This window comes from Eriocheir sinensis, unplaced genomic scaffold (assembly GCF_024679095.1).
Source record: "Eriocheir sinensis breed Jianghai 21 unplaced genomic scaffold, ASM2467909v1 Scaffold7, whole genome shotgun sequence".
Lineage (NCBI taxonomy): Eukaryota > Metazoa > Arthropoda > Malacostraca > Decapoda > Varunidae > Eriocheir > Eriocheir sinensis.
The window spans coordinates 1,848,884-1,875,238 of record NW_026112053.1 but is presented as its reverse complement, the minus strand read 5'-3'; the positions used below and the strand labels follow the sequence as shown (position 1 = coordinate 1,875,238).

The 26,355-nt window shown below is 44.7% G+C and overlaps 1 protein-coding gene across 1 annotated transcript in view; it reads right to left on the bottom strand.

Moving 5' to 3' along the window:
* Nucleotides 1-1,917: 1,917 nt before the first annotated feature.
* The window catches only part of LOC126993938 (omega-amidase NIT2-like), a 25,556-nt gene continuing 1,118 nt past the window's right edge, over nt 1,918-26,355 (bottom strand). The window contains exons 2-7 of the mRNA XM_050853166.1: nt 24,745-24,867; nt 24,443-24,477; nt 15,663-15,809; nt 14,997-15,178; nt 3,278-3,446; nt 1,918-2,161 (exon numbers count right to left, since the gene is read on the bottom strand). Coding sequence (XP_050709123.1) covers nt 2,040-2,161; nt 3,278-3,446; nt 14,997-15,178; nt 15,663-15,809; nt 24,443-24,452 — 630 coding nt within the window. The 5' untranslated portion in view covers nt 24,453-24,477; nt 24,745-24,867 and the 3' untranslated portion in view covers nt 1,918-2,039. The remainder of the gene's footprint in view (nt 2,162-3,277; nt 3,447-14,996; nt 15,179-15,662; nt 15,810-24,442; nt 24,478-24,744; nt 24,868-26,355) is intronic.

Below are 26,355 nucleotides of genomic sequence, written 5' to 3'. Positions count from 1 at the left end.
AATTTGTGAAAAAAGTGGTAGTTTCTGATTGCTAATCACTTGATGCTCACTTACTCAGATGTTCCTTATTTTACTGTAGTACAATGTAAAAATGGCCAATTGCTTTTCATCAGTTTTTAGTGCTTTGTTCCTTGCAGTAAACGTACCTGAGAATAAATTTTAATTTGAGTTGTCTGTACAGTACATTTATATGTATGACACATCAGTCTTAAGCGCTTTACAGTAATGTGCTTATGCTTTACCATAATTCGATTATGACCTCGAAAGTTTTATTATGACACACTTGCCATATTTTCAATGTTACTGCTAAATACAATAACACATAAATTGACCCTAATGTATGTCAGAGAGGCCTCAGAATTATTACCCAAAAACCTCCGGGCTTCTCTCGCCTACAACCACTCAGCATTTTGGGCTGGGCTTAAGCCCCCAATGTTTCAAGGTCCTAAATACACCCCTGATTTTCAGTGCCATGTTCTTGTCTTGCAAAGCATTCTGTGACTAGAAAGTTTCAACCCTTCACTGTGCCATGTGGGAGTGCTCATCCTGTAAAAAGAGCATGTGATGTTTGGACACCGGGCACATGCTGTGGCTCCAATGCCCAAGCTGTGATGTGAGGACATGCTCCTCTGTCCTAGAAAGTCCTGCCTTCAGAGGCCACTGCCATCCGTTGAGCACTGTGGTCATTACAATGCTCTCTTGCTGCAGGGTTTGGAAGGAGCTTTTCCCCCCAATGCCAAAGCTGTGATGTGTAGATATGTTCCCCTGTCCTAGAATGTCCTGCCTTCAGGGGCCACTGCCATCCGTTGAGTACTGTGGTCATTACAATGCATGTGTCTCTTGCTGCAGGGTTGGGAAGGGAGTTGTCCCAGAAATACAAATTTTGCTACATTAAAAAATTATTCCTGCACGTTGTTTGTACCTACAACTTCAATATGAGTATCTGTTTGGGACCGTATGTATATATAGACCATATGGAGGGTATGAGATATGGTGAAAAGGCACTGTAGTATGTGATGATAAGGTTTTATTTATTGTGTGTGGAAATGACTATCAGGAACAGTCTTGAAATCCAAATATTTATTCATCAAAAAGGTCACACTCACCCAGGTCACCATAGACGATGGTCTCCTTTTCCTCACAAGTGGCGATGACCTCCCCCCAGGGGTTGACAATCGAGGAGTGGCCCCAGGTAACGAAAGAATGGTTTGTGTTGCGAGCGGGAGAAACGTTCGCCACGTACACCTGGCAGTAGAGAATTAAAGATTGAGACTGATGGCGAAAGTTGACAGCCGGTATTCAAACAGCTGTTCAAAAGTCAAGGATGTACACAGCAGGTATGGACGTCCCAGGGTTTTGATGTGAGTTTTTCTTGGCAAAATTCTTTTGCGAATTAGGTTCAGCAGAAACAAACTAACCATACCTTAACCATAACCATTCAAAAACTGTTTAAAAGTCGAGGATGTACACAGCAGGTATGGACGTCCCAGGGTTTTGATGTGAGTTTTTCTCGGCAAAAGTCGTTTGGGAATTAGGTTCAGCAGAAACAAACTAACCATACCTTAACCATAACCATTCAAAAACTGTTTAAAAGTCGAGGATGTACACAGCAGGTATGGAGGTCTCAGGATTTTAGTTTGAATTTTCTCTGTGCAAGTCTGGGGATTTTGGTTGAGTGGACACAAAATAGTAGTCATTTTTTGCTGGGTATAGGATGCTGGATTTCCTAAAATGCTCTAGTTTTGTGGACTGACATTCAATCACTTATATGATTCACATACAGCAAAACAAGCCGGATCCCATCATCACTACACACTTTTGATATTTGTTATTTGTCCAATATTGCTGATATGGTGACGGTGTAAGATCCACTTCCCAACAGTAGAAGGTAAGTAAATGCATGTCATGGGCTGGAGCCACACAACTGAAGCACTAACAGCCTTGTGGCATGGGACAGGCAACGCCTCCAGCAATCATCAGCAACACAGCGGGGCTCGTGCAGTTGCCACCAGAGCACAGCCGTGTACAAGACGTCTCTTTTAAACACCAAAAGGACCGTTACTCGCCTGGTTGTCGATGGCACGGCTTCGTTGCAGCAGCTGCCAGTGGGCCGGGCCGGTGACCATGCTGCAGGCTCCGGGGTACAGCACCACTTTGCACCCTAAAAAAATCCATGTTAAGCCTTACTTGTATGATACACATTTTTGCATTTAGAAATAAAATAGAAAGCTCACAGTCCACTTTCTATATGCAGGGGTTGGGGATATCAGATGAATGAATCAGTCACTACATGCAGTCATTATACATTAAATTTGTCCAGCAACCCTGCCTCCTCCCTCACCCTTGCTCCATTGGAACCTAAACTCTTTTTCACCCAACCAGTCATCTCCCATAGCTATGAAAGAGGGGAGGGGGGGGGGGGGGGGCAGGGCTTCTGGGTCACTCTAGTGTATGCTGACTATATCTATTAGCACAAGAAAATGTATCGATTCCTTGAAACAAAGCAAAAGTTAGTTCCCACGAATGCCACTGGTCAGAACATCAAAAGTCTGGATTCCTGAAGGCACGGAGCTATGATTTAAAAACAGATGATCAGATATTTTTAGGCAGGAAACTAGACCCCAAAATAACGATAAGAATTACAGATTAAAACTACTGCATGCCTGGCTGTCACCCACCCATCAGCCATACCAAGGAACTGCTGGACAAATTCTACCAAAGCCCTTGCTACGTGCACTAATATATGGATACCAAAATATTGAATAATGAGAAAAAAATAAATAAAGCCTCCAAGCCAAACATCCACCAATCAAACCAAGAAATTAGTTCATGTTGACCCTCCCCCTCAATCCTGCGCTCACAAACTCTATTTTACAAAATCACTCTCCTTCATTCTCATGACAAGTCCAAACCATCTCATAATACATATTTTCGCTGCTTTGAAAAGTGTGAAATAATACACGGTACAATCTGCAAAGTGACAAGCTGTGTCCCAGAACGCTAAGTGTATGTTATGCACGGAATATCAGTACTAGACTGAGACCAATGCTTTGTACAAGAGGAATTGGGATGTTACGTCTCCTTGCTAACCTTGCTGACGTCACGGGATTGTGTAATGGGAACAAGTACAGAAGACGAACATGTGATTTGTAAACTTCAGCACATAACATGTAGGAGAGAAAGAGTGACAAACATAACAAAGACGCAGTAGGCAATGACAGACATACCAAGTAGTATGCAAAAGAGTTGGCAAATGCAGCACAATGTAAGCACTCACCTAACTTTGCATAAAGTCGGGCCATTTCTGGAAACCTCATGTCGTAACAGATGCCGAGTCCAATCTTACAGTGGGGGAGCTCAAAGGTGGTCAAGGTGTTGCCAGGAGTGAAGAACCTGGACTCTTGCAAGACTAGTTCACCAGGGATATTGACGTCAAAAAGGTGCATCTGGAGACAAAACATCAATTCGTAATTTGTTCAATTTGGTCAATTCAATTTTTTTTTCGTCTTTTTTTGCCCTCGAGCTGCTACTACTGTAAAATAAGTTTCCAAAATGGATCGTAGGAACAGTGAGAATTGGATCTAGGTAAACAGCCACATGTGATCAAGGTGTGAGGCAGAGGAGTGAGTGTGGCAGGTCAGTGTAAAAACGCGTTCAGACCTGTGCAACCTTTCGTGCGCACAGGAGGCATGCGCCTATTGCATGAAGAGGCAAGCAGAGGCATGAATCGGAGCAAGGTAAGGCATGCTTAAAGTCTGTGCGCACAGGCCAACGTGCGCAGACGCATGAAGGCGCAAGTTTTTCCCATCCATGACGGGGAGACTCGTGCAACAGTTGCCCGACAGCCACGGTTTAATATACCTTGTGTTTTCTAATTTTCAGGTCCTCCTTTGTATTGTCAGTATGGCGGATTGGTCCAATGAAAAAAATATAAACTTTATTGAGGATTATCGTTCATCTACTTGTCTGGATGGCTAGCTCCGCAGACTATAAAGACAGGGTGAAACGGAAGGATGCTCTACAGTTCCTCAAAAATATATATGAAATAGGGACGTCATAGGCAGTCCTGAACAAAATTAAAACCCTTCGGTCTTACTTCCTCTTCTTCTACACTCACACGTACGTGCAAGATATTTACTGACCCAGCACTCACGTTTTTTCCTTCGATTTCATCTTTGTCGCAAAATAATACCAGCTCATTGCCGTCTCGATTGTAGAGGAGGCCTGACAGCTCAAATTATGAGTCATCCAAGTAAAGCCGAGTGTCCCGCGCTCTCCAATAACAAAAAAATTGTTTGTTTGTTTTAATGCATATCTTTGTGAAAATATATTTTTTCTGTGATAAATAAAGGTTTTCCAACATTAATATCTAATAAACATTATCAAATTAGACATAAAAAAGAGGAAATAAATAAGATATAAGGAGAGGGAAAAATATTCACAAACAAAAATATAGAAATACATTGACAGTCGTAACTGGGTACTCCTATTAGTTTGATTTTTTCTAACGTTTCTAAATATCTCTTTTTGACATTCATAACGCTGTCGTTACAATTATTATATTCAACAAGCCGATCCTCCATTCCGATACTAGGCAACTCTGTCACCTGCTATCTGGCACCTACGAGTGAGGGGGCTGCTACAACCTTCTCAAAAGGGCATAGAGAATCAAAGTCAGAGGAAGAAAAGAACATAAAAACACCTAGGTTCAGGGTGAAGTGTATAAGTGTGCACTGTGAAGTAACTAAGTGCATTGTAACGAAACACACGAGAAATTAATCCAGACAAGGTAAGGTTTTGCCAGCGCCGGGGATCGAACCCGCGACCAGCGAGACGGGAGAACTACTCCTTAACCAGTCAGCCAAAGAGGTACTCCCCTGGCAGAGTGAGTTATGGGAGCCTCGCCCATCAGTCAAGTCGCTGCACTACAGCGTGAAGTATAGAAGAGTGGAGAAGGCGGACCTAAGAAGCGATACAAAGCGTTACAGGTCAAAAGAAGAAGAAGAAGAAGGTTCAGGGTTCAGGTGAAGTGTATAAGTGTGCACTGTGAAGTAACTAAGTGCATGGTGTGAAGTATAGAAGTGTGGAGGAGGAGGACCTAAGAACAAGACGCGTTCTGTGCTGGCCGCCACCACTCGGAGGAGCGTAAAAAAACGAATCCAGGACGGTGCCTCCTTTCCGTCTCGGTGCTGTAATTGTGGTGGCCCTCATAATGCCCAATCCAGTGCGTGTCCGGAGAAACCTGCCTCCTCCTTCAGCTCCCTACGGGATCAGTCGGACCCCTTCACCCGTCAACATGTCACTCCAGCAGCCTACCCCCCTGCACCGCTTCCTGCCCATAATGCCTGGGCAACTCCTCTACCTAGCTCTGGACCTCGACGATCCTCCGCTGGCACTGTCTGTGAGTTCTCACCTGCCCCTGCATTCCCCGCTGGGGGTCCACTAGTTTACGCTCCTACTGCTGACCTCTCTACTAGTATCCTGCTCACCCTCCAAAAGGAAATAACCAATCTCTCAGCTGTCCATGCTCAAGTTTCTGAGCGCCTCACTGCTGTGGAAGCTCGCCCTGTTACCCCTGCTCCATGTCACCCTCCTGGCCTGGCTCCTGTGACTGCTGATGGAGGGTCCCGTTCTCTACCGTTCTCGCCGGCAGCCGATCCCCTGCAGCCTCAGGCAGCACCCAGTACTTCTCTCGGTCCAGTTCCTCCTGTGCAGGCTACAGGGACACATGTAGCTTCACCCGCCTCCGGCAGCGGTGCCCAGATTGTGGGTGACTCTGGCCTGACCGCTGGAGACTGCGGTAGAAGGCATGCATTCTGCGATACAAGCCCTCTTCGCAAACAGGCTCGGCAGCGACAGTGCTACTTCCACATGTATCCTTAAGGTGCGTCCACACGGTCGAACAATGTTCGTCGGACAAACACTGTTACCAGTTAACAAAGGAAAGCGGAAAAGCTCGCTGATGACTTCAGAAGCGAGCACCAAGAGGTGTACCGGACACTGCCCATGTTCGTAGCATCGGAACTTCGGACACTGTCTAGTGGGATAGAGGCTTAGAACTATACGATACTGCCAGGCAAACAATGAACATGTTGCATAGTGCAATTTTCTTGGTTTTTATTTTTATTTTTTATTGTGCACCATGGTGATGATGTACCGCACTAGACGCTGGCACCAACCACCTGTCACCGAAGTCCACACTAACACTGACGTAAATACCTGTGTGTTGCCTACGGACATCAGCTTCGAACATTGTCTGCCGGTCTTTGCTTGGTGAACAGAGGAGAAACTGTGGTATACAACTTCATCTGGTACCACTGTTTGTTGCCATATCAACTTCCCTCGTTTCAACGATTATGACGTCATCCTGCTTCGCCTTATGATATTGTAACAATGTTTGTCCGACGGACACTGTTCGACCGTGTGGACGCACCCTTAGTTGTATTGTGTTGCCTTCAGCTGCGATCCTCTGTTTTTATTATCTTACTAGAAGCGTGCTTCCTGGTTGTTAGGGTTACGCAACACAAGGTTTAATTATTATGAGGTTTATTCACATTATGTTGGTATATAATGGTAGCGAGCTTATGGAAGTTAAGTAACAATATTATTTTCAATTTATCATTCTGTTGGTAATGGTAGCGAGCTTTTACCGAGTTACTTTACAATACTGATTACAACTCATCATTCCAATCACCAGTAGGGCATACTCATCACAGAACATTTCATATAATATATAGAGAGAGAGTCCTGGACATAGCTAACAAAACCTACCCTAGTCAAGTTTCTATTGTGCATAATTATACAAGAAAATATCTCCCTTCAACCACCGATGTGTGTTCACAAAGGTGATCATGCATGGGGGCAAGGTATTCGTGTGGGGTTAAGATACCAAGGGGGTGATCATAAGCCCACACAAAAGGGGATGTTCACATACGTACGCTATATAATGACACACAACAAGTGAGGTGCCAGCTCAGTCAGTATGCTAGGGAACCTGTGGGGTGAGGTTGAGGCGGTGTGTGAGGGAGACTCGCTCACACCGTCGGCTTCTCACCTCCCCCCACTGCCCGCGGGCTAGCCAGAGGCTAGTGAACTCATTTACCGGTGGTTTAGTTAACATACAATAGGCCTGTTCCACCAGTTCAGAAGGAGTTCCAAAGCAACTGGTTCTCTCTGATTTAATACAGGTGAAAAATTCTACTAGTCCCTCCTCCGTGAAAAAAACTTAACTAATGATCATTCGGCACCTTCGACTGGGGCGTAGTCACGCCACCAGCTCCACATCTGGTTCGTCTGTCTGTCTAGCGGTTCGTGACCACCTGATTCACAAGCAACACATCAGTTATTATAAGTTATCGATTTCTCAACTTTCCCCGCATTACACGTAGGGGAGTTATCTCTCTTCCCTGACTGTAGTAACCCCTCGCACTTAACATTACTCTGGACGGAGCTCATTATCCCCAAACAGTGACCACAATCCGGTCACTACTCCACAATGTCCCTTTGAGACATAACTCCACAATGTCCCTTTGAGACATAACTCCAATGTCCATTTGAGACATAACACCAAGATTAGTGATAGGCATTTCCACCCCAGCGGACCTCTTGATTCGCCGGCAGTGTGGGGACTTAACCTTAAGTCCCTTGGTACTCTCGATGGCAAGATTCGGCACCTCAGTCACCCATTCCTTTCATTCTAGTCTACTATCACTCCCTCATTCATTCTAACCTTTCATTTTGTCAGGTCTCCTAAGGTGGGGATACGAGAGCTTGTCACGTCCTGAAGTCGTCCCACCCCGGCGCGACCCGTGTTGACTGTTAGTTGCAGCCAATTTCTGCGAAATAAAGTGGCTTCCATATCACAAAAACCTTCCAACTACTGCTCGCGTCTCCGCCAGGTGTGTTAGTGCACCACAGGGTTACCAGTAGCCTTACAAACATTATAAACTTTCCATGTCTCACTGGATCGTCACTTCTAACTCGTCTGGGGAAGTCATGGCCACCGTAAAAGATGACCCTGGCACAGCACAGCCAGGAGAGACTTGAGTGTGCGAAGGATCCTCTCTATGACGACGTTTCCAGTGGGGCGGCAGGTGGTAGGGGAATATAATGTTTTGAAGTGTTGCTGGCAGAAATCTGGGAAGGCGTTCGATATGAACTCGCCCCCGTTGTCCAGGTCGATACCTTCTCGGGCGTCCCGTAGTCAGTCACACACTGTCCAAGAGCCTCCACCACTTGTTGTGTGTGCTTAGACTTAAGTGGGTGGAATTTTACGAATCGACTACAATGACTGATGATGGTGAACACATATCGGGTTTTCTGACCTCCCGCAAACAGGTCGGTCAGATAGACGCATTTATACAACGGTTTCCCTACTGAGGGTAATTCCTGCCAGGGCCTCTATAGTCCTTGAATTGTTGTCTAGTTGGACCTTGTTCTACATAGCGACAGACGACTACTTTCAAGTTGCACCGATGTGGAACATTTACTGTTGATCAACAGACTAAGTTAAGCGTGTATCAAAATGGAGAGAGGATTTTTCCAAGAAATATTACACGAGGTCAAATTTAAATACCTCATTTAGCAAATGAAAATTATCACTTCCAAACCCATGTTTAGAAACTGCTTCAACCGACAGTTATAATATGATGGATCCTTTTTAAGTAAGATCACCTATCCTATTCTAACTTAAACTTTACATATTTATACTCGGCCAGATTCTTAAAACCACATTTAACTTGTAGTAATAGGAGGCCTATTCACAAGTTTTTGCCCGACCGGTAAATTTAGTAAAACGAAGTATATGAGTATGTATGTCTAGTAAATAAATTTTAATCTAAGAATAATAATTATTAATATTTTTAAACTTTAGTAATAAAACTCTGCATTTGCATACTCGCTCTTCACTCGGAAATAACCTTAAAAATTCTCACTTAAAAGTTGAGCTGTTTTCGAATTTGGTTATGGCCTATTAAAGCTGTTTTCCACATGGTCTGTGATGAGTGGGCTCTTAGGGAAATAATGATGAGACATCCCACCGCTTATGCCACTAGTGTGTTGTAAAGCTTCGGTCTTTAAGCTGTGAGGTACTACCAGGGTGTAATGTATGCCTCCATCAATTGTATCCCTACTATAGTATAGAATCTCATCCCTTATTTCAAATTGCTGCAAGATGGTTTTATGGTAACGTTTAGTAGGGACAGAACCTCCTTCCAGATATTCAATTAATTCTCTCCATTTCACTTCTCTCTGTCGTTCTTTAAAGACTAATTTGGGACGACCTAGGAATGTGGTTTCAGGAGTACGTTGGATGATTAGCACTGGCCTTGAAAGTTGGTCGGCCACGAAGTTGTACTTCCCCTTTAAATACTGTATCTCATAACTGTATTCTCTTATTTCTAAGACCCAGCGGTTCATTCTCGCGGATTTGGTCTTCCTTTTAAAAATACTGGTAAGGGGTTGATGGTCGGTTACTATGGTGAATCTAGTACCCCACAGATAATGGTGAAACTGCCGACAGGTAAGCAGGACCGCTAGTGCTTCCTTGTCAGTGGCGGAGTATCGGCACTCAGTGTGATTTAATTTCTTCGAGAAGTAGCCGAGAGGTTTGGTGACTCCGCATGGTTGGATCTGACTTATGACTCCGCCTACATGGGTGTTACTGGCGTCGGTGGTTATTATGAACGGCTGGCTAGTTTGCGCTCTGGCTAGCACTGGCGCATTAGCAAGGCATTCCTTAAGTGTCTCGAAAGCCGTTTGACATTGTTCGTTCCAATTGAAGCTTTCCTTGGCCCGAGTGAGGTTAGTGAGAGTGGCGGCTATTTTTGCAGTTATTTACTTGTTTTCGATAGAACCCGGCCATTCCTAAGAATCTCCTGACTTCTTTTACTTTAGTTGGGGGTTTCATTTCTAAGATAGCTTCTACATTCTTAGGATTAGGTCGGCTGCCCTTTTTTGAGATCTTGTATCCTAGGAATGTGACTTCCTTCTTCCCAAATTCGCATTTACTTAAGTTTAGTTTGACGCCATTCTCATTGAGTAGGGAAAAAAACTTTCTCAGTAGGCTTGTTAAGGTAGGAAAATCTGGTGCCCAAATGATTAAATTGTCCAAATAGTTTTTAATCCAGCCTTCTTTAAGCAGGGGAGATAGGAGGGTAGCCATATGGCGAGAAAAAAATCGCAGGGGAGCAGCTTAAGCCAAACGGTAGTCGCCTGAATCTATACAATGTGACTCCATCACTGAAGGTGGTAACGTCCTTGCTGTTTTCATCTAATAAAATTTGAAAATAAGCCTCACGCATGTCAAGGGTGGCATAAAATTGCTGGCCCGCTGCTTGTTCTACTAGCTCTTCCAGTCTCGGCCAGGGATAAACATCAGTACTAAGGTGAGTGGTAACGTGTCGGTAGTCCAGACACATCCTCTTACTACCATCAGGTTTATTCACTAAGACAATGGGTGAAAGCCACGCAGATGTCGACTTCTCAATGACTTCCCTATTCTCTATGTCTTGTAACATTTCCGCTATCACCTTTTTTGCCTGTTCCGGGTAACGATATCTAGGGCCTCGACTCGGTCTCGGGTCGACTACATTAATTTTCGCAGGGGGGCCTACTATTAACCCTAGTTCACTTTTGTCCAGAATGAAAAGTTCGGTGTGGTCTAGAATGGCTGAATTCAGTTCCTCCTTTTGTTCATGAGTAAGATGGTTCCATTTCTGCTGGTTTATAATTTCTGCTAGTCGTACTGTTCTGCTACCCTGGATGTTCACTTGATCGGTGGTTGGGAGGAGGTCATGTTGAATCTCCCGGGTGTTCCGGATAACCTCGGCCGTCTCACTCGCATGGTCTGGTTCGTCGTCGAGGTATTTATATGAACCTAATAGCGTTCCCGGTTTGAATCCCTTTACTGCTTTGGTGTTGTTAACGAAAGGAAGGTAGATGGTGTTTTGCTCTTTTACTTTAGTTAAGTAAACTGTTTTGACTGATTTTGGGTTGAGGATGAACCAGCAAGGTGGTATTTGGGTTTTCCTTCACCTGGATAGGGATAAATTGTGACGTATAAGGTTCCATATGAAGAGGCTTTGTGGGATTTACCCCTTTAGGGATGTCGCCGTGGGCTAGGGTCAGGGGAATGCTTCGTATTCTCTCTACATTCCCTTTCTGTCGTCTTATGTGACCAACTACGTATAAAGCATTACCCCAGACTATCTCGTCCAACCTTCCGTTCCATTGAAAATGAGCCTTCCCTAAGATGTCAGTACCCAGCAGTAGATCTGCATCAAGGTAACTGTTTGGGACTACTGGAACCCATTGTTTGTGTACATGATCGTTACCTACCCCGATTTCTAACCAAACCATACCAATAACTCGGAGAGCGGAACCCGTGACGCCTCTTAAACTAGGTGTGTTGCGTCTTTTATTTATTTCACTCCCTAGTTCATCTGCAGCCGATTCTTTGATAAGGGTATGACCATTACCCGTGTCTACTACCACTGCTCTCATGATTTTACTGATGATAGCCAAACTGTGTCCCTGTGTTAGTCATGTTCGGCTGGCTGATTGACCTGGGCAGTTTTTATTTCCACGCCAGCATCCGTACTTCTTGCAATCTAAGCAAGTACCACGCGTCGGTTTCCGCCAACATTCTCTTGATAAATGTGTGTGGGACCGACAGTATGAGCAATATCGTTCTGATCGTGACTGACGAGTTGAGGTTTGTAAAGGTCCTACCCGTTCCGTTAAGTTCCTAATCTGCCTTTAAGTTGTTCTACCTCTGAGGATTCGCTGGATGTAGCATTTGGTTTAGACGTATCGTTAGGGTTGGGTGGACGGTTCGCAGGTGGTGATTCAGTGGCCGTTTTTCGCTCTTCTCTAACTCTATATAGAGAGGATGCGTGTGTAGCTTCGGGCCACTGGCGCTCATGTTCCACTCGATCAATGAATTTATTTAATGGGTAGTCCTCATCCAGGAATCCTTCTAATTTAGCTTTTGATTCGGGAGTCAAGCCGTGCCACAGTTTCCTTTTTATTGCTTTGTCCGCGTCTCCAGAATGGCATACTGGCAAATGAAATTATTAGTAATGGCCTGGGGCGATGATGCCCAGTCATATTTTAGGGAGTCTATTTCTTGCCATGCTCATCCAAATTTACGTCGGTGGAGAACTCTGTTTTTAATAAATTTTTAAGGTCTTCCCATGTGATACATTGATGTTGGGTCTGATGATTGTGAATGAGAGCTGCTAGCTCAGAGCTTACTCGCCCTTTTGCTACTTGCATCCTTCTCAGACCGTCGTCGCTAACCTGCTCGACTAGTTCAAAAAATATCTGGAGCTGTGTGGTTGAATTGAGCCCCTGTAGTTGGTTCAGCTCCAGAATAGGTATATCTCGCGGTTTGGTATTCCCTGTGACTGGCCGTGGGGGAGTTTGTAACTGCGCCCCAAGGCTTTCAATAACTTCATTCTGCCGGGTTAATACATCTTTGAGGCAACTTACTTCCTGCTCTAAGGCATTATGTCCCTTGCAAACCGCCTATCGGCCGTGGGGTCTTGTCCTGGCGGGGGTTTGGTTTCTACTAATTGATCGTATGAACCCCACTTCCGCGGCAGTGGTTTCTCGGCCATTTTTGACAATGTGACTTCTCACGATGGGTGAGATGTAGTTCAGGGGTCCCAGGTTGAGGCTCGATCCTCGTTTTACCGTCGGTACGGGTGTACGCTCCAGTATCCTGTTACCATTCCGTACCTACATCTCACTCATCGGAGTCATCCTCTCCCATGAATCCCTGGATAACCTTTTTGAAAATCTCTTCGATCCTCATTCGACCGGCTTCGCTCCAATGGACTCCGTCCTCCGATAGCTCATCCACAAATTTCTTGTTGTTAAAATGATGTTTTTAAGGTCTTTCTTAATTCAGTTATTAATCCCGCACTGAATTATCTTATACTGGTCAGGGGAAAGATTTCTGGGTTGGAGTCTAGGTTGAATTTGACATACATACACTACAGCCTGGTAGTTTTCTTCAAACGCGTGACAAATATAATAAATGTGGTTGAAAACAATTGCTGGGTCAATACTACTAGTGATATAATTGCTTCCGATCCATAAAATGGTCAAATCATGTTCCCACTCGAGCAATTCATTCATACGTGGGTCGTCAATGTACGAGCGAGCTTTGCCTCCGGGGGCACGGCAAATCCTTACGTTCTTTCCCGGCAGTTTAAAGAAGAGACGAGGTCCCCGTAGAGCTTATTTTATCTTTTTCTTCTTTTTCCCAACACGTCATCTGCGTGTATTGAAACACACGAGAAATTAATCAAGACCAGAAGAGGGTATTCGCCGGCTGCCTGGGATTGAACCCGCGACCAGCGTGACGGGAGAGCCACTCCTTACCGAGTCGGCCAAAGAGATACCCCACCGGCTAAGTGGGTTATGGGAGGCTTGTTCATCAGGCATAGTCGCCGCACTACAAGACTTTCCCCTCTATGTAGATTAATTTCTGTGTGTTGAGACCTTAGACAGTGACCACTGTCGGTACACTATTCCACAACGTCCCCGTAGAGACATACTTCCAACTCTCCCATTTTCTATTACCCTCGGAGAGCATGGGCCATCCTCCCTGTTACCCTTCGGGGAAACTCAACAGAATCGCAGGATAGGATCCCACCGCTGCCACCAGTTTAATGGAAACAATGTCTCCGTAGAGCTTATTTTCTATTTTTCTTCTATTTCCCAACACGTCCTTTGCGTGTATCGAAACACACGAGAAATTATATCAAGACCAGAAGAGGGTATTCGCCGGCTGCCTGGGACTGAACCCGCGACCAGCGTGACGGGAGAGCCACTCCTTACCGAGTCGGCCAAAGATATACCCCACTGGCTAAGTGGGTTATGAGAGGCTTGTTCTTCAGGCATAGTCGTTGGGATGGCATGTTCCTCCCTTCTCCTTTGTTGTTTACTTGCAACAATACACTATCAATCAATATAATGGCCACATGGATCTCAGTGTTATGGTATATTAATCGTTATATTTTTTAGGAAGATATATTCGTATATTAACAATGAAATAGTTTACGTTTATAATAATAATACCTCTATGTAACTTGTAGTTGCCAGATAGCAGGTGACTGAGTTGCCTAGCATAGGAATGGAAGATCAGCTTGTTGAATATAGTAATAGTAACGACACCGTTATGAATGTCAAAAGAGATGTTTAGAAACGGTGACAAATCAAAATAACAGGAGTCTACCCACTTCCGACTGTCAATGTAGCCTATTTATATAATTTTTTTGTGAATATTTCTCCCTCTCATTATACAATATCTTATTAATTCTCCTCTATTTTAGGTCTAATTTGATGATGTTTAGAAGATATTGATGTTGGAAAACCTTTTTTTATCACAGAAAAAAATATATTTAACACAAAAATATGCATTAAAACACACAAAAAATAACATTTTAGTTGGACAGCGCGGGACACAATCGGCTTTACTTGGATGACTCATCGGCAAAGAACACAGCAAGCTGCCATGCCTTCTCTATACTCGAGACGGTAATGACCAGCTGCGGCAGCAGCAACTGCTTGGTTCAGAGCAGACACCTTGACGACTGAAGTGTATGTGTGCTTCACTCCAGGTGTGAACAGAAAGAGGCATGCACATCCATCGAGGAAGAAGCATGCAGCTAGAGGCATGCTTGAGCGTGCGTGTTGCATGCGTAGAGACATAGGCAGATGCACGGCAACCAGGCGCAAGGCGCACAGGTCTTAAGGGACACTTGTGGAGATAGGCAGACACTAAGACTTGCAACAGAAGCTTCGATCCAAAATTAAATGACAGACTGACAAGCATGAGGTCGGGGTGTGAGGCAGAGGAGGAGTGGGTGTGGCAGGTCAGTGTAAGGAACATGAGACAATTGTGGTGATCAGCGGACATCTCGGATTGCGACGGAAGCTTTGATCATTGTCTCCATTGCTCCCAAAACTACATGAACAAAACTCACCTTTCTGTGCTTTGCTAACATGTTGCCCTGTGGCCCCCAGACTGTGCAGGTGTTGTAGATCTTGTCTCCCTCCCTCTCCCGCACCGAGCCGCCCACCACAAACACGCCAAACTTCTTCGCCGCCTCACCGAGGGGGGCTGTGCTCTCGCCGGGGACGGGCTCCACGTAATTGGTATTCTCACCTGTGGAGACGACGCTGTTGAACTGTTACAAAAAACAAACAGTATTGTAAATATATATATGTTTAATAAAATGATTTATCTCTATACATGGGGAGGCGGTGGCCAGGTGATCAGCGTGCAGGTGTGGTGAGCCCGTGGACCAAGGTTTGAGTCCCACCGAAACACGCTGATTTTTCAAGCCAGAGTGTCTGAAGGTTACCCACATGCTGCCCAGATCTTCAATCAACCCTAACTTCAGCGACATCGTTCAAGTGCTGCGCGGGGGGGCAGCATGGGCCAGGCAAAGAGTCACATATCACGGCAGCCACTATAAACAGAATTCGCCTGCTAATGAACTGGGGCATTCCAAGAGGGCCATCAAGAGAGCCTACCAGCGCAAGAGGCAGCACCAAATAAATAAATAATAATAATAATAATAAATAAAAAAATATACATATAAATAAATAAAAAATCACTTCATACTCATGTAAGCAAAGCTCCTTACTGAGGCTGCAGGGTCCGTTGAAGCACTCCGGCAGCACCACCAGCTGGGCACCGTTGCCGGCAGCCTCCTCGATGAGCTGCACGGCCCGCTCCACGTTCTTGGTCTTCTCCTCGGCCACAGCCATTTGGACCAGAGCAATGCGTAAGGCTGTCAAGGAGGAAGTAGAACCATTTAGCTGTCAAGAAGGATGTAGTACCATCTGGCTGTCAAAGAGGATGTACTACCATTTACTGTCAAGCAGGATGTAGTACCGTTTAGCTGTCAAGAAGGATACAGTACCATCTAGCTGTCAAGGAGGATGTACTACCATTTAGCTGTCAAGGAGGATGTACTACCATTTAGCTGTCAAGGAGGATGTAGTACCATCTAGCTGTCAAGGAGGATGTACTACCATTTAGCTGTCAAGGAGGATGTACTGCCATTTAGCTGACAAGAAGGATGTACTGCCATTTAGCTGTCAAGAAGGATGTACTGCCATTTAGCTGTCAAGAAGGATACAGTACGATCTAGCTGTCAAGGAGGATGTGCTACCATTTAGCTGTCAAGGAGGATGTAGTAACGTTTAGCTGTCAAGGAGGATGTAGTACCATCAAGCTGTCAAGGAGGATGTAGTACCATTTAGCTGTCAAGGAGGATGTAGTACCATTTAGCTGTCAAGAAGGATACAGTACCATCTAGCTGTCAAGGAGGATGTACTACCATTTACTGTCAAGCAGGATGTAGTACCGTTTAGCTGTCAAGAAGGATATAGTACCATCTAGCTGTCAAGGAGGATGTACTACCATTTAGCTGTCAAGGAGGATGTACTGCCATTTAGCTGTCAAGGAGGATGTACTGCCATTTAGCTGTCCAGAAGGATACAGTACGATCTAGCTGTCAAGGAGGATGTGCTACCATTTAGCTGTCAAGGAGGATGTAGTAACGTTTAGCTGTCAAGGAGGATGTAGTACCATCAAGCTGTCAAGGAGGATGTAGTACCATTTAGCTGTCAAGGAGGATGTATTACCATTTAGCTGTCAAGGAGGATGTAGTACCATTTAGCTGTCAAGGAGGATATAGTACCATTTAGCTGTCAAGAAAAGTGTAGTACCATTTAGCTGTCAAGGAGGATGTACTACAGTTCAGCTGTCAAGGAGGATGTAGTACCATCTAGCTGTCAAGGAGGATGTACTACCATTTATCTGTCAAGGAGGATGTACTACCATTTAGCTGTCAAGGAGGATGTAGTACCATTTAGCTGTCAAGGAGGATGTAGTACCATCTAGCTGTCAAGGAGGATGTGCTACCATTTATCTGTCAAAGAGGATGTAGTACCACCTACCTGTCAAGGAGGATGTACTACCATTTAGCTGTCAAGGAGGATGTAGTACCATCTAGCTGTCAAGGAGGATGTACTACCATTTATCTGTCAAGGAGGATGTACGACCATTTAGCTGTCAAGGAGGATGTAGTACCATCTAGCTGTCAAGGAGGATGTACTACCATTTATCTGTCAAGGAGGATGTACTACCATTTAGCTGTCAAGGAGGATGTAGTATAATTCAGCTGTCAAGGAGGATATAGTACCATCTAGCTGTCAAGGATAATTTTTTTTTTTTTTTTTACAGCTAAGGAGACAGTTCAAGGGCGTAAATAAAAAAAAAAAAAAAAAGCCCGCTACTCACTGCTCCCGAACAGAGGTCAAAGGAGTGTCCAAAACGAGAGGTCAATTTCGGGAGGAGAGTTTCCTCATACCCTCCTCTTGAAAGAGTTCAAGTCGTAGGCAGGAGGAAATACAGATGAAGGAAGATTGTTCCAGAGTTTACCAGGGTGAGGGATGAAGGAGTGAAGATGCTGGTTGACTCTTGCATAAGGGGTTTGGACAGTATAAGGATGAGCATGAGTAGAAAGTCGTGTGCAGCGGGGCCGCGGGAGGAGGGGAGGCATGCAGTTAGCAAGTTCAGAAGAGCAGTCAGCATGAAAATATCGATAGAAGATAGAAAGAGAGGCAACATGGCGGCGGAATTTGAGGGGTAAAAGACTATCAGTATGAGGAGGAGAGCTGATGAGACAAAGAGCCTTTGATTCCACTCTGTCAAGGAGAGCTGTGTGAGTGGACAACCCCCACACATGAGATTCATACTCCATACGAGGGCGGACAACGCCCCTGTAAATGGACAGCAACTGTGCGGGGAAGAAAAACTGGCGGAGACGGTACAGAACGCCCAGCCTCGAGGAAGCTGATTTAGTAAGAGATGAGATATGAAGTTTCCAGTTGAGATTTTGAGTTAAGGATAGACCGAGGATGTTTAGTGTTAAGGAAGGTGATAGATGAGTGTTGTCAAAGAATAGTGGATAGTTGTTTAGAAGATTGTGTCAAGTAGATAGGTGGATAAACTGTGTTTTTGAGGCGTTGAAGGACACCAGGTTCCTCTTGCCCCAATCAGAAATAATAGTAAGGTCTGAGGCTAAGCGTTCTGTTGCCTCCAGACTTGAATCGTTAAGTTTCTGTATGGTGGGTCTCCTATTAAAAGAAGTTGAGTAATGTAGAGTGGATTCATCGGCGTAGGAATGGATAGGACAGTTCGTTTTGGAAAGAAGATCATCAATGAACAACAGAAAGAGAGTGGGAGATAGGACAGAACCCTGTGGGACACCACTGTTAATAGATTTAGGGGAAGAACATTGACCGTCTACCACAGCAGAAATAGAACGGTCAGAAAGGAAACTGGAGATAAAGGTACAGAGAGAAGGATATAAACCGTAGGAGGGTAGTTTGGAAAGGAAAGATTTGTGCCAGACCCTATCAAAAGCTTTTGATATGTCCAGCGCAATAGGAAAGGTTTCACCGAAACTGCTAAGAGAGGATGACCAAGAGTCATTTAGGAAGGCAAGGAGATCATCAGTAGAACATCCCTTGCGGAACCCATACTGGCGATCAGATAGAAGGTCAGAAGTGGAAAGGTGCTTTTGAATCTTCCGGTTAACGATTGATTCAAAAGCTTTAGATAGACAAGAAAGTAAAGCTATAGGACGGTAGTTTCAGGGATTGGAACGGTCACCCTTCTTAGGCACAGGCTGTACGAAGGCGTACTTCCAGCAGAAAGGAAAGGTAGATGTTGACAGGCAGAGGCGAAAGAGTTTGACCAGGCAGGGTGACAGCACGGAGGCACAGTTTCTAAGGACAATAGGAGGCACTCCATCAGGTCCATAAGCCTTCTGAGGATTAAGGCCAGAGAGGGCACAGAAAACATAATTTTGAAGAATCTTTATAACGGGCATAAAAGAGTCTGAGGGAGGATGAGTAGGAGGAATATGCCCATAATCGTCCAGAGTGGAGTTTTTAGAAAAAAGTTTGAGAGTAGAGTTCAGCCTTAGAGATAGATGAGACGGCAGTGTTGGCGTCAGGAATGAGGAGTGGAGGGAAAGATGAAGAAATGAAGTTGGAGGAGATGTTTTTGGCTAGATGCCAGAAGTCACGGGAAGAGTTAGAGAAAGCAAGGTTTTGGCATTTTCTATTAATGAAAGTTTTTGGTTAGTCGGAGAATAGATTTGGCACGATTCCGGGCAGAAATGTAAAGTTCGTAGTTAGAATTAGTTTGAAGGCTCTGGTACCTTTAGCGAGCTACCTCTCTTATCATTGACAGCACGAGAACAAGCGTGATTAAACCAAGGCTTTTTAGCATGAGGAGTAGAGAAAGTACGTGGAATGTATGCCTTCATTCCAGAGACAATCACCTCTGTGATGCGCTGAGCACACACAGAGGGGACTCCATCCTGGAAGCAAGAATGCAAGATGGCGCCACTATAAACACTCGCCTGCGCCATAACGGGGTGGGCCGACCATCAGGCCCCACCTGGAAGAAGCCTTGGGCCGACCATCAGGCCCCACCGGGAAGATGCCTACCGGCGCAATAGGCAACAACGTAAAAAAAAAAAAAATCATTCCACGGGAAATCGGAAAAGTACATCCTCAGGTCGTCCCACCGAGCTGAAGCAAAATGCCAGAAGCATCGCCTTTTCGGCGGGTCCAGAGGGTGTACAGGAGCGATAGGACAGGATACAGAAATAAGATTCTGATCGGAGGGGCCGTTTTCAAAGACGGTCAGGAATACGTGTAGGGTGCTGAACCAACCGCTCTAGATCGTTGAGGAGAGCAAAGTTGTAGGCTTGTTCACCAGGCTGGTCAGTGAAAGACGATGAAAGCCAAAGCTGGTGGAGTACACACACTCAAAAAACTATCGTTACACATTCAGCACGATACAAACTGACACCAAGGACGAAGCCATTGAGAAAAGGCTACTCATGTCGGTATCACTGCGTGTGTTGGGCGTGGGTTCATTTGCCTGAACCAAGAGAGCGGGACTCGTAAATGAAGCAGTAGAATTTGAGCTGGCACAGTAACGCTTGATGAAACACACAGGTGGAGTCTTAGTCAAAGTGAATTGATCTGTGTTTTATGTAGCTATAATATTGTAGTGTTTGGGGTGATGAAATTATGCTTTAACACCTCACACACAAGTGAAGGGTTAAAATTTAATTCATTTAGGATACAATATGATAAACACCTTGCGGAGATGAGTCACTCAGGATTCGAATATCAGAGTGAATCCCACTGACTGATCGCCACATACGGTTCCACTGAGCCTAAGAGGTTACGTAAAACTTAGCTAACCCTTATGATAGATTTATAGTGGATAGTAAACTTGACTTATCACCCAAATGTTAAGATAACGTTGGCATTGGTTTTACTAATATAGCATGCACTACCCGAGTCACGGTATTCGCTTGTCTCGAAACAATCATGGAATGCACCCAATAAGATTAATTTTATAATAATTCTCAGCGAGTCATTATACCAACATGTTAGACAAATTAACTCCTGCATGCAAGCTATTTAATAGATTACTCTTCTCCAAAGACGACTCATCTCGGCAATTTAAAACGCCAATGGCAATTTCCTTATTCATTAACTTAAAAAGCGCGCAAATTTCCTACTTTTTATTAGGCAATGAGGCAGCACAAGAGAGAAGGGTAGCCCAGGAGTAGATTGAAACAACCTATTTAAACTTTTATCTTTCTTACCAGCAATGCTTTTAGCGTTGCAATGAAGTTAAGTTTTTTTTTCAGATGCCCACAACTTGTTCATTAAAGAAAAGACACGTTCAGTGGAAGCATTAGTTCCAGGATGGCACATTATGAACTGAACTATATCTGACATACGATGATGGTTGTTTTTGTCTTTGACATGTGAGAATACTTCTACCCACCGCTGTTACGTATATCATATGAGCATTATTGTTTAATAATTTGTGAATATAAAGTTTAAACAAGTGGCACTCAAATCACTCCGTTAATATTATGGTCATATCTGGTATCTCGGTGTTTCCCTTCCTCTCTATCCCTCCCTTACTGGGGTCCGGTCCTGCTCCCCCCAGCAGAGCTGAGGTGGTGGGGGTGATCGCACTCTTACCAACCCTGCCGAGATTACCGGGTTGCTCAGTGTGAAATTCGTCGGACCCCACTGTAGCGATAGTTTTTTGAGTGTGTGTACATTGAAATCTCCCAAGATGGAGATTTCAGCGAAGGGAGATTGGGTCAAGATGTGCTCCACTTTAGAGTTCCTATAGTCAAAGAATTTTACATAGTCAGTAGAGTTAGGTGAGAGATAAACAGCACAGATGTATTTAGTAATAGACAATGAAGTCTTAGCCAAATGGTGGAAAATTCAGAAGACGCAAGGTCGTGGGCACGAGAACAAGTGATGTCGTTGCGCACGTAGACGCAACATCTAGCTTTGTACTGAAATTAGGATAGAAATAGTAGGAGGGAACAGAGTAGAGATTGCTGTCAGTGGCCTCAGAAACCTGTGTTTCGGTGAGGAAGAGAAGGTGAGGTTTAGAGGGGGAGAGATGGTGTTCCACAGAATTAATATTAGAACGAAGACCGGGAATGTTGCAAAAATAAAAAAATAAAATGGCTCGAAGAGTTATCAAGGCACCTCTCAGGTCGAGAGCCGGAAGGGGAGTCCTCCCAGGGGGAATTTGTGGTCCCCCCCCCCCCCAGGCGGGGACTCCGAGGCACTGTCATTGAAAGCCATTTTTAATTTTTAATTTTGGGAAAAGTTGTGTGTGTTGTGTGTATGTATAGTCTATTCATTTGGGCAAGGCCACTCACGGTAGCTTAGTAGTCCCAGCGACTCCACTTCCCCCTTTTGGGTGGGTAGCTCCGAGTTGGATGATGTAACCTACTTATCATGTTAAGTAGTCAACATAAAATGGTAAGTAGTGATAATAAAATGTAAAGTAGTCAACATAAAATACATATCATAAAATACATATCATGTTCAAGATTTTTCTTTCCTCCATCATGTAAACTGTAATTAAATCACCTTGGGCAGTGCTTGAACATAAATTAGCAGTTTATGTTGGATATGTATTTTATGTTGACTACTTAACATTTTATTATTACTACTTACCATTTTATGTTGACTATTTAACACGACAAGTAGGTTACATCATCCAACTCGGAGCTACCCAGCCAGAAGGGGGAAGTGGAGTCACTGGGACTAAGCTACCGTGAGTGGCCTTGCCCAGATGAATAATAGACTATAGTGTGGTGTGGATAGAAGAGGATCTGGCTTTAGAGAGCATGCTGAACTACTCTCTGGTGTTCATGAGGCCATAGGGAAACGGTAAGTGAGGTAATGGGAAGGGTCTTTGGAGGGCTTCAGCACCCTCCTCACTCCCCATATATACCTCACCGGGAGTGGCCTGCGCCCGTTCGGTAGGTGTCTTCCTACCTACTCCATACATAGGAAACACGAAGGTCTGTGCCTTGAAGGTGACAGCAAGGTGCATCACCCCCAAGACAGGTGTGTACATTCATGAAGGTCTGTGCCTTGAAGGTGGCAGCAAGGTGCATCACCCCCAAGACAGGTGTGTACATTCATGAAGGTCTGTGCCTTGAAGGTGGCAGCAAGGTGCATCACCCCCAAGACAGGTGTGTACATTCATGAAGGTCTGTGCCTTGAAGGTGGCAGCAAGGTGCATCACCCCCAAGACAGGTGTGTACATTCATGAAGGTCTATGCTTTGAAGGTTCCAGCAAGGTGCATCACCCCCAAGACAGCTGTGTACATTCATGAAGGTCTTAATATGTTACAGGCGTCCTTCACTGCAGGACTGGGTTACTTTGTTAAAAAATGGTTGTAAAGTGATCAGCCATATACAAATAGCATTAAAACATGGATTATATAAATGGATTGAACAAAATTAATTAATGAAGTCCATTTTAGAGTGAGCTCTACTCCCCTGTGCATGGTAGTGACCATATGCTTGCACCAGCACTATGCAGCATAACAGTCATGTACTCACATCACTGCACTGCACCGCACCAGTGACTGAACCACCAGTCACAAGCAGTTTGAATAAACGATGGAAGAGGATCATACATACTGAATAATCACACACTAATGGTCTAAATCAGGGGTGCTCAACCCACTGTTTGAGGCAAAGAAGTTTAATGCGGCCCTCGGCAAGTAACCAAAAAATAACCTACTTATCACTATCATCCTACGTACTATTTGTTCACATTTAATTTTAATGATATGCAGCAATATTAATTATATTATGATTCATATTACTGCATATCTTAAGAAAAGTTAGCTTTTCTTATGTTATTGTATTATTATGATAAAAAGGCTATTGCACATCTATTGTCTATCATTTTTAACTTGAGCCCTTGGACGCGATGTTTTCTTTCCCTCTGACCCCAAGTCTTTCATAACATCATTAATCAATCAATGGGGGCATACGCCGGGGGGCGCGTCGCCTCGCCCACCCTACGACGCCAAGCCCGAGGGTCCCTCCGGGCGAGTCTCCATGCAGGCCCCCTTCCCAACCCGAGTACCTCCCGGCAGGATTTATCGACTTGCTCAACTCACGAACTCCGTGGGCGTCCCCTTGGCCTCCTCCATTCAGGATTGTCTCTTACAGAGACAACCCGATGAGCAGGATCAGCTTCCGGAAAACGTGCCACGTGCCCGTATAGCCGAAGTTGGCGTTGACGGACTATGGAGGTAATATAAGTCGAATCTGTCTCACGGAGTAGTCGCCGGTTTGACACAAAGTCATTCCAGCGATATCCCATGATTCTGCGTAGACATTTATTACCAAAGGCATCAATCCGCCTCTCCAAGTCCCCATTTAGTGTCCATGTCTCACAACCGTTTAATTTATCTCCTGCTTCGCTATTCCCTTCGCTCGTGTCCTACCCTCTCATGCACCCCTCGCCCTTATCCTCTCAATCAGTCCTGGTCTCTGGCTCCCTACCCCTCTCCTACCCAACCATTCCCTTCCGGGCCTTCCCCACCCATCCACTCCTAGCCCTCTCCCCTTACCCGTCGTCTTCCACGCCACCTCCCCTGGACCCCTACCCAATAGTTCCCCCACCCTCTCGGCACACTGCAGCCGCTCCACGTTTCCCCTCTCCCTGTTTAACAGCGAAATGTTGTCGCTCGTATGTAGGTCTTCACTTTATTGTAGCTTATAATTGCTAATTTCCCCATGACCTGCAATTTATGTAAGAAGTGTTTTGATTACAACTATATCCGGAAGGTTACAGTATGTACACAACATAATCAGTGTTATCAGTGTGTAAAATATATTAATTACTATGCGTATTAACATTACAGGCAATACGAGGCCCTCATCACACATTGCCCATCTAATGTGGCCCTGCCAGCCAAAAAGGTTGAGCACCACTGGTCTAAATTATTAAGATTTGTAAAATGGTACTCACTGGATGCCATTCTGTTGTTTTACTTCAAGATGCTCCTGAAATAAAGAAAGTAAAATGTTATAATATTACAAAGTACACTTAACTACCTAACTGACCTATCATAAATTACTTGAAGTACACAAATGCACAGTGTTGGGCGTAGAGGCACTACTAGTAGCGCCGCTACGTAGCGAAGCTGTTTTTTTAGTAGCTGTAGCGGTAGTGCCAATCATTTTTGGAAAGAGCGGCAAAAACGGTAGCGGCGCTACATTTTTAGGTAGGGCTAGTCACTACTCGCTACTCGGGGTGGACCAACTACGTACGTGATGAAAACGCGAATGAAACGTGTACAGTTCAGTGGGCTGACCCGCGGCCCGTTTCTCTTGTCAGTCACCAACGCTCGCTCAGTAGTGAATCTGTGACTGGAGGTGTGGCAGCCTGTCTACCTGTGGACAGTAAGTGATTAGTCACTCGTGGATATAAGAACATAAGAACGTAAGGAGTCTGCAAGAGGCCGGTTGGCCTATACAAGGCAGTTCCTGTACACTCAACCCCACCTTACCTCACCATCCATGGCTTATCTTACCTCTTCTTGAATGTATCTATGGTATTGGCACCCACAACATGGCTCCCAAGCCTGTTCCATTCGTCCACCACTCTATTGGTGAACCAATTCTTGCCTATGTCTTTGTTGAATCTGAATTTGTCTAACTTAAAACCATTGCCACGCGTCCTACCTGGCTCTTTCACTCTCAAAATTTTATTGACGTCCCCTTTATTAAATCCCTTCATCCATTTATAGACTTCGATCAAGTCTCCTCGCAATCTTCGCCTTTCTAGAGAGTGTAGATTTAACTGCTTCAGCCTGTCTTCATAAGGCAAGTTTCTCACCCCCTGAATCATCTTTGTCATCCTCCTCTGTACAGATTCTAACATCTTGATATCCATTCTATAATAGGGGGACCAGAACTGAACTGCATAATCGAGATGAGGTCTAACTAGTGCTAAGTAAAGTTTGAGGATGACTTCAGCGCTCCTATTGCTCACGCTCCTTGAGATGAAACTTAGTACTCTGTTTGACCGATTTTTAGCCTGAATGCATTGAGCCCTAGGACGGAGGTCAGCGCTCACTAGGACTCCTAATTCTCTCTCACGCCCAGACCTGCTTAGAGGAGTGTCATTTAAGGAGTAATTGTGTAAGGGGTTATTCCCACCTACACTCAAAATGCTACACTTCCCGACATTGAATTCCATCTGCCACTTCCCCGCCCAATCATATAGTCTGTCAAGCTCATCCTGGAGAACGGTAGCGTCGCTGTCTGATTGGATTACTCTACCGATCTTGGTATCATCTGCGAACTTACTGACATCACTACTAATTCCTGTGTCCAAGTCATTGATGTAAATAATAAAAAGCAGAGGACCCAGCACCGACCCCTGTGGGACTCCACTCGTAACACTGCCCCATTCAGATTTCCTACCATTGATTTGCACTCTCTGCTTCCTACCACTAAGCCACGCCCTGATCCAGTTCAAAACTTTCCCATCTACGCCGTGAGCCTGTAATTTTAGTAATAGCCGGTGATGAGGGACTTTGTCGAACGCTTTACTGAAATCTAGATATAATATGTCATAGTTTTCATCTCTGTCAATCGCCTCGATTACTTTAGTGTAGAAGGACAACAGGTTAGTAAGGCAAGACCTACCCTTTGTGAACCCATGCTGTGAATCATGAATTAAATTATGCTTTTCTAGATGATCGCGGCTCACGAAGCCTTGGAAACTGGGTGAGTTAACTAGCACAGCAGAGGGAGGTGAGTGTATCTTCTAGCCTCACGTACAGAAAGTGTAAAGTGACTTACTCAGTACTCTGTCAGGGACGTGGAACGTTACAATATGTATAAAAGAGAATCATGTTTTTTCAGTACTTATTG